General features: G+C 39.6%; 1 protein-coding gene across 1 annotated transcript; it reads right to left on the bottom strand.

The window, feature by feature from the left end:
• Positions 1-2,692: 2,692 nt before the first annotated feature.
• On the bottom strand, positions 2,693-18,729 carry fhip2a (FHF complex subunit HOOK interacting protein 2). Its single transcript, XM_059359684.1, has 18 exons — positions 18,504-18,729; positions 15,493-15,647; positions 13,738-13,816; positions 12,058-12,227; positions 11,637-11,741; positions 11,379-11,501; positions 10,991-11,221; positions 10,693-10,889; positions 9,512-9,626; positions 9,289-9,365; positions 8,980-9,172; positions 7,975-8,138; positions 7,014-7,160; positions 6,834-6,924; positions 6,186-6,329; positions 5,037-5,177; positions 3,528-3,631; positions 2,693-3,437 (listed from the first exon to the last, which is right to left on the bottom strand). Exons 1-18 carry the CDS (start codon positions 18,559-18,561, stop codon positions 3,326-3,328), a joined length of 2,406 nt encoding a protein of 801 aa, XP_059215667.1. The 5' UTR covers positions 18,562-18,729; the 3' UTR covers positions 2,693-3,325.
• Between the last annotated feature and the right edge of the window lie 507 nt (positions 18,730-19,236).

The following is a 19,236-nucleotide window of genomic DNA, read 5'->3' as shown; positions in this document are numbered from 1 at the left end:
GGAGCCAAAGAGAATTTGACAGAGGATAGAGTAAACCATGCTGACTGCTCTTCAGTTATTCACTGGCGGGAGAGGTCATTTTCACGCTCGGCGTTCTCTGATCTGCTCCTGTGCAAGATGTCACGTCATCCCGGAGGGTTGTTTGTGGAGGACATTCACAGGTTAAAGACATTCAACTCCCCCACATTATCTGATAAAATATTTTAAAAAAGGAGATTGAACAGAATTTGTGGTTTTCACCTTGTCATTGAAAGAAATGGTTATTTTGTGTATTTTTTGTTTTGTTGTACAGACATTTCGTAATAAAAACATGATGAAACATCTTTTCCTGAAGATTTCTCTTTTTAATTGGGACGGAGAATGTTAAAGAAACCATATTGTCCTGAATGAAACCAAACACATTGTATAACAGCAGTGTTGAAATGAAGATCGGGGATAAATGAGCCAATGCCTCTGAGAGAACTAGACTGCATCACTTAAAATTAACTGTGCGAGGCATTGGGAGGCAGGAGGAGTGAGCATGCACCTTAACCTTAATGTTTCAATTATGCATTGCACAATCACAAAATCAAACTGGCCGTTAAAGAGAGAAGAAGTATAATGAGACTTCTCATCAGTAGAAAAGCAGCGATTAACACAAAGAAATGCAACATGATACAGTGATTGGTCAAAGCTGACACAAGAAATCAGTTGGCATTAGATTTTTTAACTATACCGAAAGTCCTGTACATCTTCACAAACTAAAGTGGATGAAACACAAGAGATAAGACCACAACAAACGGTAGTGAAGCAGAAACCCCTTACACATTGATTCCAGGAGTCCACAGTGTGAAGTAAGGCATCATATCTCCCTGTCAGTCTTCACACAACAAAGTGCTGACATAAGAAATCCTCACAGATGGCCGGACTGCCTTTTTTTTTTTTCTTTCAACAATGAAAAATAATGTATAAGCATGCATTTACACCAGGTAGTATATCTCTATTGCTATTGTACACATACAATATACAAATGTACAGAACAAGTTGGAAAGATAGTTGATTAAAAAATGTGCATGATTTTGACCATTTAAAAAAAGTTTCCCATTAAAATAGAAATGTTACTCCTGGTACATCCTAGATTTTTTTTCTTTTTGGTTTATGAAAACATTTGGAGAGGAGAAAAAAAAGCTTTTTGTTGAGTATATTTACATTATGAACAAGGATGAAGAAAGACAATGTGCAAATCTGATTCCATGCAAGCAGTTGCATAATGTAGCATCGGAGCTTGAGCGATGGGATTAAAGGTGGGACCAGAAGAAAACAAGGCTCAAGACCGGCGGGGACTCATGGCTTCCATGAATGACTCTACTTATTCTCCATCACAATAATAAATCCTTACACTCGCACGTAAACAGACTCATCGCCAGTCATGGAAACATTCACACTTAGAACAAAACACAGCAAGTTAAGTTAAGCATCTTGATTTAGACTAATTGAAATATTACATTATGAATCATTGAGGTGATTTATAGTTGCCCCCACCCTCCCGAGATATCCAGGTAATATACAACCCCTTCCAACAAAAAACAGCACCGAGTAAGATCAGGATGGAAATGTAATACTGCTAGTGAACGCAACACTCCACAGGAAGTGAAGACAACATATGGAGGAGCTCTAAGGATACTGTTAGTCAGCAAAACTGGGGGTCTGAACCCGTAAAAGGGGTCTTAAGATCAACACCACAAGATGATAAACAATATGAGAGGATGATAGTTTTTGCTACACAAAGTTTCCTCTAATCTTTAATTTCTTTTGAATTGTTGGATCGTTTCGAATTAAAACAATCTCGGAAGTTTAATCTCAAATTGGTAAGCAGACATAGGCCGAGTCCAAAATTGCATACAATGCACGACATTCTGTCACTTACATTATGAAGCGCTTGAGGTTTTATATTACGCTTAGCAACGTGAATGGTATTCTTAAAATTGTTGCTGGGCTGCCGTCACACGCAGACAGTGTCCAGTGTTTGCATACTGTAATATTTCAGTATGCCAAGAAAGTTCTAAACTAGAATCTCACACTGTGTTTCAGCGTACTTAATAGCATATAAATATGGGTTATCGGACACAGCTGCAGCCTTGTTTTAGGCATCAAAAGCCAATAAAGATTGGGAACCATTGCTGTAACTGCAGTATGTCCTTAGTTAATGATGCATTTAAGACACTGGACAATAAAATCAAGAGGTTTGCTCCTCCGCATCCCATTACTGACAATCAGAAATGATGTAAAAAAAAACAATAACACAGTATCCCTTGGATAAAATAAAACACTGTTGTGTTAGAAATTAAACACTGGGTGTTGAGAACAAAGACAACATGTCTTTTTCTTAACATTTCCTAAAAGCATGAATAAACTTGAATAATGTAACACGTGCGATGCAATGAGGTCCGTGTGCAAATTCACATCGTTTGCAAATTTCACCATTTCATTGACAGTATGTGATGGATGGTGACGTCTTTGGGTGATGGTGGTTAGAGATGAGCACAAGCACTTCAAGACAAATTTAGGAGAGACGAGGAACACAAATAAAGTATCTGCTCAGTCTGCACTTCGGCTGTTCTAAATTCATCTGATCTTAATATGAGATTAGTTAAAAAGGCAACCTGAAAGCAAACAAATAAATAAGAGGACTTGGCATTTAAAATATGAGCGCAGTATCGTTAATACTACAGTTCAATATTTATGTAACTACAGGTACATATAGGGTTTTTTTTTCTCTACAGCCTCTTGTCTTCAAACAGACAACACATGAGGAGTTAAAAATGTTCCAAAAGGAAACAATCTTCTGTAACTGAAAGGTGCGATTCCACACTAAGGCAATGACGTTTACAAATGGGTGATAACGGGACAGAAAATAAATACACAAACATCTTTTCTCCTTGATATAATAATTACAGGGTGGTCATCTTTTGGCTGGTGAGAAAGAAAGATGGTTTAAGGGGCGGGAGGAGTGAGAGAAAAATGCAAAGGCTGAAAAAAGTCCAGTGACCATCTCTCTGCACCTCGACCTCCATCCTCCTCCTCTTATTCCTCTGCTGGCTGGGCAGTGTCTGTGCTCTGACCTTCTCAAAAACAAGACCAAAGGCTTTTAATAGTGGAGCCCGAGAGGCCAGAAGAGGGGGAGTGATGAACCCGTCTGTGTGGGCTTTAACAGGCTTGCAGGGATGAGCAGTTAGTGGTAATGTTTCGCTGACCCTGTTACACCGGTACCACCACACCCCAAAGGCCCAGATTAATCCTGACCTGTCTGCCCGGCCGGTGGCAGATGGACGAACAGCGTGGAAGATTACGGCGAGGAGGAGGCAGCTGCGTGGTATTTGACGAAGGCGATGGCTGCCAGCTCTTTGCAGAACTCCTCCAGCACGATCACCCCCTCCAGCAGAGTCATGTGGTCGATACTGATGGGAGGAACACGCAGACAAGGTGAGAAGTGCAAAGCAAAAGTCAACTCGGGAGATTAGAGCACAGAACTGTGTGGAAGTACGTACTTGATCCCCTCCGGCTCCAGACCTAATAATCTCTTCCTCACGAGCAGCAGTTTGGGAGTGAAGTCAGGGATGCGCTGAATCCTCAACATGAGATCTCCCACCACCTACCACACCCAAGAACACAGAGCAATTACCAAAACACAACTCCATCTCCTCTGGGTAAAGGTGCAGCACCAGTTAAATAATCACTACACTCATTGGAGACATAACAGTAATTACCATAAACAAACAAGACCATCAGCTAGGAAATTAGCTGCTTCCAGTTGCCTTTTACAGTGTGCTACTGGGATTGATTTCAAAGACAAATAGTTTGACTGATTCACAGTATTACATAAGTACAAAGGTGCAGTTTATTTAGTATAAATAAAAAGGTAATAAAAAGGTTAAAACTCTTCTCAACATGTCTCCTGGCCAAGAAAGCAGCTTCATATTAAAAAAATGTTTCTTAACAGTTACATGCAATACAATTTCAGATCACAGCATGAGTTCTCCTAAAATAAGACTCAGCAGGGCTCAACTGTAACAGATCCTACTTTTGGACAAACTATACTACCACATGTATCAACAGATATAATTGACCCATTTTCAGTTTTTTTAACCATTTTAAAATTTGACTGTTTTTGACAAAAATTGACATAGACATGTATCAACAGAGTATAATTGGGCGATTTGAAGCATTTTTAGGCATTTTAAAATTTGACCATTTTTGACAAAAATCAACTTACTATATAGTATGACTTTTTTCAGTTTTTGGACATCCCATAATATGGTGTTTTTTGTCATTTCTGGCCATATTATACTCTAATATGCATCAACAGACTATAATTGACCCATTTAAAGCATTTTTAGGCATTTTAAAATTTGAACATTTTTGACAATAATCAACATGCTATGGTATGAATGACTTTTTTTTGAGGCGGTCATTTTTGGACATCCCATAATGTATATATAGTATGATGGGAATAACCCATCAACATTACAAACTAATATGTAAAATAATTTATCTGACAAACGTCACATGCTCCTGAACTCCAAGTGGTGTAACCACTGACACATTATCAAAGAAAATTTGGATATCGAACTGTAAGCGGTGAGTCTCTGTCCATATTATTTGCAGACAGAGTTTTCATGCACCATCTTTGTTTATCGTTTACACCCCCCCCTCCGTCATCACTAAACTACAGACCCCAACATCAAAGAAAATACTGCACACTGAGAATTCATCTAATAAGAAGCAGGTGGAGCAGCAGCAAGCTCATGAGATCAATAGAAAGTGGGATTCACATAAACACGTCCACTATCGAGACCACTGGCATGAGACAGAGGCCAAGAAAGAACAACATGACTCTTTTGTTGCATCAAATATTTTTGAGATACAATACCAGACATTGCAAAATGCTAAACATAACAAAAAAATCATCAAGCAAGAACTCAGTGACCGTAAGCTTTAGACGCAGCAGCGTCCGTCAGTGATGGATAAAATAAGTATAATCTGAGCAGGAGTCTTACCCTGACGATGACAGAGAACAGAGACCTGCAGCCAGGGGCCAGGTTGATATAAGGGTCCAGCAGATACTCGTGCAAGTGTGGGTGAGGAAACAAAGAGAGCTTGGACAGCACGGCGGTCACCTGCAGGTTGACGTCGTACGGCTGCAGGACAGAGTCAGATATTAAACTACACTGGGAATCAAGTCATGATGAGAGTGAAGTGAAGATGAATGTGTGTGGAGAAAAACTGATGAATAAATAATAGTGTCACAATAGTCTGAAGCTTTGAATGACATAAATTAATACATCACTCCCTTTTAGACTTGACTTACTAAAAGCTACTAGAAACCCACAAGCTGCCAAAAAGTGCATTTCGTTTATGAATCCCCGTCATCTTCACAATTCCCATCTAACATCATTTGTCAAATGGGTTTATGGAAAGAGCTCATTATTTTTGTTTTTTTATGTTTCAAAAAAGAAAAAGGCTTCTGCACAATCAGCAGCTCATTTGCATCATTTCCTCATTTTTCTCTCCCCATTAGCTGGCTTCATTTACGCTCAACTGCAGTGAGCAACGTTCTCTTGCAGCAAGAAATAATTTTTAAATCTGTGGGAACATTTGATCTGAGTGACAATCTGTCTAAACTCATCTGCTCCTTAAAAAATAAAAACAAATAGGGGTTTTAAGTGAGAATCAATAAAAACAGAAATGATGGCTTTTACTTTGTTTGACCCTAAATAACATTTTGTGCTGATTTGCATGCAGAACGTTTAATTTATTCTCTGGAATCTGCTTGTACGTGTCCAGCCACAAGCTAGATTAACCAGTTCAGGTCTCACGAAAGGTTGCCTTGGAAACCTGCCATGTGAGATCATTCTGGAATTTATCAGGGCTATGTATTTCCATCAACTAGAAAGCAGCTGATTTTTGATTCAAGTGGTGCTCCATAAACAGCAGGCTTCTGTTTGCTGCAGGGATTTGATTACAACCTGCATTTGTGACTTCAAAGGGCACTTTTATACAACACTCCCTTCGCTATTCAGACTTGTAGCGGAGCTTAAACAATGCAAATGATATTCCACATTTATATCTCAAAATGAATGCATGCTGCTGATATCAATGACGCCAGTATTATTACGGATGTTTGCGATACGGTGGACCAAACTGACCTGATCCAGGATGCGACCCATCCTGTCGAAGAGAACCTTGAGGAAGTGGCCCTCGAAGAACGGGCTGTCCAGGTTACACTTCTCAAAAGGCTTTGGGCTTCCCCTCCAGTCCCACCGCTGGCAGACACCACAATAGTCCCTGAACTGAAGAGAACAAATCACCTTCACTTAGTATCTCTTCTACTAATGACAGAAAACTGATGAGCAACAGTACCCACGGACCTGACGCAGCAATTAGTTTAATGGTGAAAGAACAAGGGAGAAACCTAAACCAGATTTTTCACTTTGCTGCTGTTTGTCCAGTGAATCTCAACCTTTAAAGCTTTTTTTTTTTTTTTATCTTTATTGAGGCCAACAGGTTACATACAACATAGGATATTTTCCCTTCTTAAAAAACAAAACATAATTTCTCTTATATGTACAGGTTCCTGATACATAGGAAAAGCAAAGAAAGGAAAACTAAATCATAGAAAAGATAACCATCAGGATTTTCATTCTGTATCCATAGATATACATCAACATCAGTTTTCTTCCCAGGCCCAATTTTTTTAACATTTTTATGTATTAACATTATGAACAGTTCGAACATAAGAGGGAGTTTAAGCTTTAAAGCTTTAAACCTTTAACCGACCAGACAAAAGGACTTACCTGTCTGTGTGCATCTCTGAGGTAGGTGTCATAGCCCGTGCCTTCAACATGATATGATGACTTTGCCTCATCAGGCACCAAACACAGGAAACTGCAGGCAACAGAATTAAGAGTTAAACTTTTGGTTAAAAAAAAAAAAAATGCACCTGCTCTATGTTGCATCAAAAGCACACTGTGTACCTGTTGACAATCTTGTGGACCTCGGTCTTCCCGTCAGACTTTGTGTGGTCAGGGCTCTGTGGTGGAGAGGCGCTGAGCCAATCAGAACCAGACAGCCTGCTGTCTGGAGAGAGGTCGTCACCGAACAGTGGATCCTCCTCAAGGTCTCTGCAGAAACAACACGTTGATATGAGAACACAATCTGTTTTCGATTTATGTCCATGTTAGGTTTCATGCATTTCTCAATACAATGTATAACTCTCATGAAAGAAACTATGTTGTAATATGCTGTAATAATGTGACCACTTTAAATTTCTACTACTAGTTTTCTTGTGTGTAGTTAAAGGGAAAATATGTGTTCTTTCATTGAATGACAATATTTTAGGGGTCTTTTGGCTTGCTTGAATATCATCTTCAGGTTCTGTTGTGTAATGTGAGCAGTGAATGCATCATGCATGAATCCAATCATTTCTACATAATAAAGTTTTACTTGGACCTTGCATGTCAAAATAAAATTATTTCCTGTATTTAGAAGTATGTTCACTGTATCTAGAAGTCTATTTTCTGTATATCACTGACATTCTTCAGCTTCTCTGTGAACTCATCTCACCCTCTACAAATTATGATTGTGTCATGTCAACACAGTACAAGTGTTGCATTTGGGGACTCAATTCCTTTGCAGGAAAATCAATGAGTCACATTTAAGTAAAGTAATAGCAACAAACAAGCAAGATATTGCTTATTATGTACCACTGATTATTTAACGTTATCAGGGGCAGACATGCATTTACCACTCATCGTGGCTCAAACAGATTAAAATACAAAATAAGTTTGGTTTAGTTAAATCGTTAGCACTTCTGAAAAACACAGCTCGTTGATGCATTCACTTTATTTCCACTAGTGTGTGTTTGTGCAGATGATATTCCAAGCAGCATTTTAAAAGGTAGTTCTGGGAGGTCAAAGGTCAGAGGCAGGTCCTTACACGGCGTCGTGGGGCTGCCCGTTCTCCAGCGGCTCCCGCTCCTCCTGTGGTTTGTTCTCCAGGTAATTCCTCTCTTCCAGGCCGCGCAGCACCAAGCTGTGGAGGATGTGCTGGTTGGGCTTCTGGATCAGCTGCTCAAAAAGCCGCAGCGTCATGATGCTGATCTGGGGACAGAAGGAGGAATAAGACTTAGCTTCAACTATGAACTCCAGCAACAGACCAAGATTTTTGCTCACTGACAAAAAAAAAAGTAGGCAGTGGCTGTTTCAAAAATGAGAGATGATTCATCTTTCTTTTCAGTGATGAAAATGTGTTCAATGGCTCTGTCACTCTAATTAAAATTCATGTTCTTTTGGTTTATCATTTGATTCACTGGAACTCAGAATCCTTGAAGGGCAGATGGCCAGTAGTACTTTTGAATAACAAATAAGAAAAACAAGAAATTATGAATAAATCATTTTATTTTTTAAGGCACATTAACCCTCTGGACCTCACAACCCATGGGGTTTTAAAGGCATGTTTTCTCTCAAATTAAACCATTCATCACAGACAGAAACTATAAAAGCAAAAATTATTGTTGGATTTCTAGTGTTACTTTAACGAATCATGTATGACTAATAAATAAACAAATTTAGTAAAATTTTAGACAGAGGATGTGAAAGGTTGTAAAAATGTAAATTGTTAAATATGTATCACAGGTGGAGCTTCCTTTGTTCCCCAAAGTTGATGAAACTTGTGGGAACTTGGAAAAATGTTGCATAAATGGATTCAATTTTATTCCAATCTTTGTCAAATAAATTATCAAAGAAATCAACTTGCAGTTTAATTTTTAAACGATTTATGGCACCGTCACTGTTATTCTGCACAAAAGGCATTTTTGAGTTCTCCCTACTTCAAGCCATGATTGTGCCGTTTCCATACACGTCAGATATATCTGATTGTGCAAAAACCACCCTACATTCATCACCAGGACCATATACATTCTGAATATTAAGTAAAAAGTACCTCGTCTGACAGGTGGTCACAGTGCTCGATGAGTCTGTGTCTCAGTGGATTCTGCGCTATGGTAGCGAGGGTCTCTGGTTCTCTCTCCTCTCCCAGCAGGAAGTAAATCATCTGCTGCATCAGAGCCTCTGATGTCACCTGCCTGATGATCCTGTTGAGCAGGGCCGTGGAGGTCAGGATGCCCACTTCGGACCTATGTGCACGCACGAACACACCCCGTATTAATGAGGAGTCACGACACATAACAAGCTGACAAGGCCGAGAGTTTATATAAAAGATAACTGATTGATGATTCAAAGCTCGACTCACGTCTGCATAAGCTGTGGCTCCATAACAGACACAAAGAATCTTTCTCTCACAGCTTTTGCCATCACTGCAGCTGCTGACTGAAAGACATTGAAGAAAAACAAGAATGTACTTCAGCCTTTTGTGGCTTTTCAGATACAAAAACAACTTCAAGTTCCTTTTATTCTGTCAATTCTGACTACAAGATGACACATCAAAACACGATGAGTCAGCTTTGGTTACGGACCTTCTGAGCCTCTTTGATGAGCTGGTCACAGTAATCTAACCAGGACAGGAAGGAGATGAGAGCCCTCTTCCCTGTGAAGACAGCCGCATCCTCCTTCAGGTTATAAACGTCTAGACTGAAAGAGAGAGAGGATAAAACGTACAAATATTAAAGGTTTGATGCAACTCTACAAAGTATTTGCTTAAAATAGCATTTCACAGGTGATGCTATTTAAAACGGATAAATCAGATCTTTTGAATTGTGGCTGCATGACGTACTTGGTATTCACAGTGAGTGTAACACCCATAGTCAGCACTCCTCCAGTTTAGAGAAGCAGGCAGAGGTAACGGCAGAGAAGCGAATCAATAAAACAGAAGTTTTAATTTGAAGAACATGGAAGTCAATGGTCTACTGCTGCCTTGACCAGTTTGTTTGTTTGTTTTATTGTGTGACTTTAGTGAATCCAATCTAATAATTTAAACCACTAAAGTCATACAAAAACTAACAGATGTATGCAGCGGAAGACCAGCAACTACCATGTTCTTCAAGGTAAAATTACTGTTTTTGTCAAAGGAGTCTGGTAGCTTTGAACAGAGCAAAGATAACAGCTTCACTTCCCTGTTGGACATGCTGTCTGAAGGTAAATCAGTGAAAATGTTCTAAATATAGTGTACACTTGAACTGATTTCGATTTTTTTTTGGATAGGTAAAATATGTTATGCAGCTGTCTCTGTCCACAGCAGAATGTTGCTTGGCTTCCTAGCAATACTCTTTCCTGCTTCTCTAAACTGAGAGAGTGCTGACCATCATGTTCTTTACACTGTGGACAAGTATGTCATACAACCCCACTTCAACAAATGAAGACTTTCACTTTAACCCATTGAAGTCTGGAAAGCGGATACGTCGTTTTGTAGCATTTGTATAAGCTCTCAAATACTTTTTGAATTTCATTTCTATCTGCTACAGAGGCTGAAAAATCTATTATTTAGTAGACACTTCCAGATTTCCTGAAAAACTTCAGGTTTTAGGGGGTTATATTAAAATCCCCCAGAGGTTTTACAGGCATTTTAGGCGTTAATGGGTTAAGGGCCACCTGCTAATTCAAATTAAATCCAAACTTTAGAACATGACGCTACTGAAATGTATGCAAGTTGTGTTTATAAGTCATTAAATGCGTGGTTAAACACAAGAAAGACATTTACCCCCAGTTGACCGACTCCACTGTCTCAATGTCCAAAGGGTCCATGGACTGTGGCAGGGCTTTATAAAAGGAGACCAGTCTGTCAGTCAGGAGCTCACAGAGCTCAGTGTTTTCAGTTAAACACTTGGCAGCTGCAGGCTCTGGTAAACTGACCAGCAGCATCAGGCCCTCACATGCCTTCACCACGATCCTGCCATCCTGAGTAGGGAAGAAAGGGATACATCTCATGAATACAAACAACTCTAATTAAGAAAAAGACTAAAATAACACCCAAATTCATTCCATGGGGGATTACTTACAGGGCTCTTTGTGAGGTTGAGCAGCGAGGAGACGAGATTGTAATTGTTGCCGTTATTATTGTTACTGCTTGGACTGGAGGTGGCTGCAGCAGCAGCAGCAGCAGCCTGAGGCTCCTCTTGGTGATCAGCCTGTTCCTCTGTCAAAGCCTGACCAGTGTCCGGAGCCAGCACATTCTCCTTTACCACCTCTGTCCCTGCAGGACTCCTCGTCTCAGGCTTCTTTAACTTGTTCTGCAAATAACATCACAAATTAAAAAAATATATTCCCTGAACTATGTGCTTAAAATCCTGCAAGGCTCTTACTTTTGCAAATAATTTATACAGATAAATATTTATGGATGTGCTGCCCAACTTTTTTTTTTTCCTCCCTTGTGTCATAGAAACTCACCTCAAGGAAGAAGTTGACAAGGTAAGGGTCCTGCTTCAGTTTGGCGCAGACTATACAAAGGAACTGAATCTCTTCGTTTTCTGTAGGAGCAGCCAGCACCTCCCCACACAGACGGATCAGTTTCTGACAGAGGAAAAGTCACAGCCCCGGGGGGAAAAAAAGTGACGAAAAAGTTACATAACCTGTCAGTTAGCAGACCATTTTGAGAAGAAGGACTTTCAAAAAGTGTGCTGAAATCCAGACTGCATCGTTTCTCACCTGTACAGGTCTGTGGACATTGATGTGAGGCAGGAGAGGTTGACGGATGTGTGCTAGCAGCTTTGTGTAGAAGGTGAGCACCTGCTGTTTCATCCCTGGAGGACACTGATAGGAAATCATACAAAAAGATGTTAGAATATAATTTATACCAATAAAAAAGTGCCCTTACACTGCATAGAAATGCTCTCAGCGATGACTGATTGAACCAAATTGTGCTTTTGTATACAATTTTTTGTGAGCACGCTCAGTGTTACATCCAGCTCCCACAACCTCTGTGGGCTCAGTTCCCAAACTTTACCTCCAACCTTCATTTCCACTATATTTCATCCAATAACCTATACTTATACAAGTGCCTTATCCTTATACGTTTCCTTGTCCTGGAGGTATAGTTCATGTAGTTACCAAAGCATGACTGGCTTACATCTGCCTTGCCCAAAGTGTAGAGAGTCTCCAGGATCTTATGATGTAGGAGGTACTCCATGCAGGGTCCCGTCTCTCCAGACTCCCTCTCCCCTTCCTCCTGGGTCAGGATGTCCAGCATCTGTTCCAGGTGGGATGGGATGTTGGTGTCTGTGACTGGAGCTTTGTCATCTAACAGGGGAAAACAGAAACGGGTCAGAACCCACAATGCTGCATGTGATAGAATAATTAGGTCATGGTGCGCATCGTGGCTCAAGTCAATGATTGCTGCATAAACACTGAAAATTAAATATTTCCGATTTCCTAACCTTTTTATTTTTAAACCAAATTACTGTTCAAAGCAAGGAAAAACTGAAGCCCAGGTCAGTTATGAGAGTAAAATAATAACACTGTGTTAAAATAGTGGTGATCCTTGTTCATCACCAATTACGCACTAGTTCACAGGTGTGACTCAATTAATTACAAGGAAGGATGTCACACATATATATTCAATGTAACAAAAGTACACAATGCCAAAAAGCATGGTAAGCAAAAAAAGAGAAATCACAACAGCTTCCATCAAAATGATCAAATCATTTCTTTAATTAGTAACCATGTGGACTGTAAAAGGACAGGCTGGTTAAAAGTGACCCCAGATAGTTGAGTCACAAGTCTGCAAAATCAGTTAATAAATGCCTCTGAAAACAAGCTTAGCTACATAATACTCAAAGTAAAGATAATCCCCCATCAGCTGCTCAGAGGGAATGTTTTAAAACTGGCCTAACTGGTAGCACTGCTGTAAAGAAGCTGTTATTTGGAGTGAAAAATAAGAGAAAGAGACTTTTTCTGGTACAAAATGTACACAGACTGAATGGCAGTAGCTCAGACAGAAGTCTCTATATATGACTGGGTTTAACCACTAAGTACTTCTTTGATGCAACCTTACACAGACGCAAAGTGTGCCAGTTCCACTGGGATTTAGCAGTGTCTACTGAATTGACATATGAAGTGAAAATTCACAATGGATGATAATATTGTGGTTTTCTTATAGGCTACTCCTATAAATGGTTATGGATAACAGCAGCATCAATAACATCATCCCTAAGTTCTTCTTGTGAAGATCCTGCAGGCATACACAAGGCATATGAAGCTGCTCTGACAAACAGCACAGAAAACAAACCTCCTTGGCTAAGGTAACCAGCATGGCATTCCCAGAATACTTTTTACAATTCAGCTGTTTAATTTGGATTCCTTCAAAACCATTCACTTTGCACTGCTTCAGTTTTGCACTGTGCATTTTATAAACAGAGGTGCTAAATGAGCAGATGGTTAATATGTTACAATAAATTAGTAAGAAATATTGATGCTCAATAAATTATTGTGGTTGGCAAAAAATGTGTTTGTTGGGTTAAAGCTTAAAATGCTGCCATTTGCTAGCTTTTAAATGATGCAAATTTAGGCACCTCTATTGCATCTGGCAAGTTGCAATGTGCACTAATCATATTTTAAAATACTCACAATTGACGATAATAAGTACATGTGCACGTGGCAAATATATCTTTATATACCACATCAACCCTGCCATTGTACTCAAACTTTTCACTAACGGCATTTGTACAAAGAACAACCACAGCAAAGTACAACAATCAGCCTCTGTTATGATCATATCAGGTTACAACTTATTAAATAAGAATTTTCTTACCAGAGGTCTCAATGTAATAATGTGTAATGGCCTTCCAGTGATAGACAAAGTCCTCCTGCAAGGGCAGTGACGGGGCAAGCTGAAAAAGAAAAATTGCAAAATAATCATTATGGTTAGTTTACACTGGTGGCCAGGAGAGACACCACTAATTATCTTAACAACATGTTTACATGTTTCAGTCACTTTCAAAGTTGCTCTTGGGAAATTAATGTTATGTATTTTAGCATAATCTTCTAACTCTCAATAATATTTCTCAGTACTTAAATGGCTTTAACGTTCACCTACAATATTATTGTGTTGTCATGGAGACACAGCCCAGAAATTTTCACATAATACTGTTAAACTTTCACTTTTGGATGACGTAAAGGTTTATGCTTGTAACAAATCGCCACACTGTTAAAATAATCGGCTATGTCCTTTTTTGTCAAAATTAGTTTTTTTTGCCTAAATCATCTCCTCATGACGCTGGCCACCTATGGTAAAATCGCCTACATCCTCAGTTGATCAGATCATGTGATTTTACCCGTTTAAGATAATGGCCTATGTCAAGTGTGTGACTTAAGTAGATTTATTATGCCCAAGTCAAAATAAAAAGTGACATAGGCAATTTTTTGAACATGCCTTTGTGACTTAAGCAAGATATGGTAACACTTTATTTTGAAGGTGTCTACATAAGAGTCACACAAGCCTGCCATGAACATGACATGACAAGTACCATGAGCATTAATGACACTTTGAAGTAACATTAATGCTCATGATACTTTTCATGTCATGTTTCTGACAGGCTTGTGTGACTCTTTTGTAGACACCTTCAAAATAAAGTGTTAACATATCTTGCTTAAGTCACAAAGGCATATTCAAAAAAATGCCTAAGTCATTTATTTCTCTTAAGTTACATAACTTACAAACAGTGTTATTACTATGTCAATAGCCATCCTTTGTTACATCCTTTTTGAGTGAAATGATCAATAAATGTCATATGTTACACTTTTGGTGAAGTTTTTTGTGTTTCCTGGAAAACTTGAAAAAAAAAAATGAGTTAGGCGATTATTTTAACAGGGTGACGAAATCCAATCCTCAAACACAGCAACAAGCTGCATGGTAGAATAATGAGTGAACAATGTAATATTATGCCGGAAGTGTTTATTTTGGGTCACCTGTCCAAACGTCTATTGTTTGAGAGCCAGTCTGTTTTAGGCAGGTATCTAGCTACTTAGCGCTAGCTAGCTAGCCGGCTGGCCTTGTGTAACGATAAGGTTTCCAAAAAAAAGCTTTGTGAGATAACCCACAGATTATCTCTTTAACATTAACGTTAAAACGTTTGCGCAACATCAAGCAGGGCTGTGTCCAGTCGTTTCGACATCCCTCCTCATGATAAGGCTGTTTTTGGGGGCTAACACCATCAGCTAACATTAGCGGCTAACTAGCTCAGCTAGCCAAACTACCTTAAACACAGACGACTTGAAGCGATGAGGAAAAGGACAATAGTGAAATGTGTTAATAAGTAATATAAACGAACAGAAAAACCAACGCACATCTTTAAAATCAATAACAAAAACAAACAAAGCGACGGCACAAACACAAAACGCTAACATTAGCTTAGGCTAATTAGTTAGCTCGCTAGTTAGCAACGGATCCCTAATGCTGACGTTATGATATGTGATGTCAGGGCGACCAAAGGCCCCGATCAACCAAAATAAACGACACACACACTCATGCCACTTGATAAATATACACTGTAGGTAAAAGACTCACCGCTTCCACAGCATGCTGAAGAATGGACGTAAATTTGGAGAACATTTTGTTCTTCGACTGGACTAGTTTCTCCCGAGAAGACCTAGAGAATTCCTCTATCTTCTTCTTCCTGTTGTTACCGCCTCGATCCAGATTGGAGGTTTCATATAATGACCCTTGTAACGAAAGAATAAAGGTAAGCAATAAAACCTCAACACGTTGCTGGCCACGGGTCTTCACAGGCCTGGCACCACCACTGTAAACAAGACGTCTACAGACTCACTTTGGACACGGTGGCACTTCCCTCGCCAAACGCTGCTGTGTTATTCCAGCAGGGGGCGCACACACACAAGGCACCCGCTTTTAATTACTGACAACGATCAATGCATACAAATGAAGACAGCAACCAAACAGGGCCAGATTAACACTTTGCTGCACCCTGGGCAACAATATTCAAGGGCCCCATCATCACGACCGCAGAATCACCATAATCTGGCATAATACAGAAATTAAATTACAGTAATATACACTGAATATACTGAATACATCAATAACTAACTGTCGTCAAGTGCATTTTCATGTACAGATGTGCAAACACTCATAGAACTACAAATGCACCAGTATGTCCTCTTGTCAAGGCCACTCACTCACACATGATGTTATGAAAATAAAACATATCAGCATCAGTATAATCTGGCAAAATTGACACACTACATAGATAATAATAATAAAAATTATGGTAAATGGTAAATGGACCTGCACTTATATATCGCTTTTCTAGTCACTTTTGCGACCACTCAAAGCGCTTTACACTACAGACTGTGCTCATTCACCCTTTCACACACATACTGGTGGCAGAGGCTACCCTAAACGGTCCCATCTGCCACCATTGGGAATTCATTCACACACCGATGAACACAGCACATCGGGAGCAATTTGGGGTTCAGTATCTTGCTCAAGGATACTTCGACATGTAGGATGCGATGGTCAGGGATCGAACCACCAACCCTTCGGTTGGGGGCCAACCAACTCTCCCAACTGAGCCACAGCTTTTTATTATAATAAAAATTATAATACATTTTATTTGGAAGGCGTCTTTCTTGGCACTCAAGGACACCGTACAAAAAGATAGAAAAAGAGAGGGAAGGAAGTGTCCTCAATTTTCACCAAAAAATAAGTAAGTAACCACTTTCAAAGCATCCAATATTTATTTAACAACACCTATTCCCAGCAGCACAAATGTATTGAATTGATAGAGCCGTCACAGAGGAAGACAAGACACAAACAAAAATCAAGAATCTAGAATCAGGTAGCATTTTGGTCCTCAGCTCATTTTAAACAGAAATCACCCTGTCACCTCAAATTTCATTTTTGGGCAACGGCTCCGATGGACAGTTTAACATGTAAGCAAGAGATAACCAGATATTTTGCTTGTGCCCACACTGCTCTGGGCCCTTTAGAGGTCGTGGGCCTCTGGGCAAATGCCGAGTTGCCCATATGGTTAATCCAGCCTTGCAACCAATGCATTCAATGCTGATATATTTACACAACAATCAATTAGCCCAGTTCAAAATATAGAAGAAAGCATTGGATTACGGTAACCAATCGATATATGTAATATCGTCACCCTGTTAAAATAATCGCCTAACTCACTTTTTCAAGTTTAGCAGGAAACACAAAAAACTTTTATTGGCTTTTATTTACTTTTACTTGGGCTATTGGCATAGTAATAACACTGTGTGTAAATTATGGAACTTAAGAGAAATAAATGACTTAGACAATTTTTTGAACATGCCTTTGTGACTTAAGACATGGTAACACTTTTTTTTGAAGGTGTCTACATAAGAGTCACACAAGCCTGTCAAAAACATGACATGACAAGTATCATGAGCATTAATGTTACTTCAAAGTGTCATTAATGTTCATGACAGATCCCATGTCATGTTTATGACACACACATGTCACTCTTATGTAGACACCTTAGAGTAAAGTGTTACCAATATTACTGTCAACAATAAAACACTGATAAACTAAACTGATAACTAAACAATCTCCCTCTAGCTCTTCTTTACTGGGTTCTTATCTGATGCCTATGAATGTGGCAAATTGTCAAAGAAGTGATGATCTTAAAGGGATAAAATCACATGATCTGATCAACTGAGGATGTAGGTGATACAAAAAATGACGTAGGCGATTATTTTAACAGTGTGACGAAATGAAGACAGCAACCAATACATTCAATGCTGATATATTCACACAACAATCAATTAGCCCAGTTCAAAATATAAAAGCAAGCATCGGATTCCGGTAACCAATCGATATATGTAATATGGAAAATATTCGGTGAGCTGGAAAATTGATTATGCTCCTACATGATGCACGGATGTGGGATATTTTTTCTGATATTGCAGTGTTTTCCCACATAGATATGATGTTATGCTTGCTTAAAAACTCACTACGTAAAAGGATAAAGTTGAGGAGTTCACATGATGAACAGATCGCCAAGTATTTTCCGTAAAGTAGCAGGATTGAATGGGGGAAAAATAAAATAAAAAACACATGCATTGCTCCAGAGTGCCTGTCAACTTTGTGATTTAGCCCAACTACCAGCACGCTCTGAACAGCACAGTCATCCCAGACGGAAAAGTATAGCCGGGTTTAGGCGAGCCGACAACAGCTGCAGTCAGACGAGGAATTTCAAGAAGGATTTAATTTATAACTCCGTAATTCTGCGATATTATGTTCAAATATGGACATAAACTTGTTGGAAAATAAGAAGGATGCTGTCTGATCCAGGACACGCCCTGTCGCGGGGAAAGTGCTCTCTCCATCGCGCAGTCTAGTCCAGTCTACCAAATCGCAGCCGGTTCGCCTCCCTGCGTTTAATCCCATTAAATGGCAGCCGAAAACTTAAAGTACAGATAATATCAGGCTGTCAACCGGTCTCCCCCCCCACCCCCTCTTTATTCTCCAAAGCTGCACCGGGGCATCTCCTCCCGGTAATCTCGGAAAAGAAAGAGAGCTCTACCTACCGGGCATGTCTGCTAGAGGTGAGTATCTTTTGCCGCAGAAGCCTTCATAACAATACATATACAGGAAAAAAGTCTGTTAATTCTGACGGGAGGAGGGGGGGTCTAGGTTCAAGGATGGATGCATTGGAGAAGAGAGCCCAATTGCGTCGTCTTTCGGGAGCATCGGGCTGTGCTAATGACACTGTTATTGTAAGTAGGTTACACCGGTACATAGCTCAAACTACTGCCTCCACCGCTGCAGCCCTTTCTAGACAACTTATTCTGTTGATATGAGCACTCTGTTGCAGCCTATAAATAGATCACACTTTTTATTTCAAGCCCAGCTGTGATCATTAGCATCTGATTGCTGTTTCTTTTAACATTTGATATTCTCCTTAATCACGGGTGATGCATATAATCAGTTAAATGACGCACACGCCCTAATTGTTGCATAAATGACAGCTGAATGTAGATGGAGGACTTGATGTTTATCCCTAATTGGTTGGCTGTGATACAATGAAGTAGTGCATTTGAGGGTCATTGTCGTGCATTTAGCTGCAGGTGAGTTGGAAAAAAGTATCTTTTTTTTGTAACAGATGCAAAACAATTGGTGCAACAGTCTCATTCTGTGCAAGGGATCAGGCATAAATCAGATTATATATGCAAACCGTGCAGGTGGAACATGTGTGTAGCCTTCAGGTGGGCCTTTGTGGATTTGTGTCAGGTGACTGTGTTCTCTGGCAGAAGAGATAAA

This window comes from Centropristis striata, chromosome 20 (genome assembly GCF_030273125.1).
Source record: "Centropristis striata isolate RG_2023a ecotype Rhode Island chromosome 20, C.striata_1.0, whole genome shotgun sequence".
Lineage (NCBI taxonomy): Eukaryota > Metazoa > Chordata > Actinopteri > Perciformes > Serranidae > Centropristis > Centropristis striata.
This window is presented reverse-complemented; position numbering and strand designations above follow the sequence as displayed.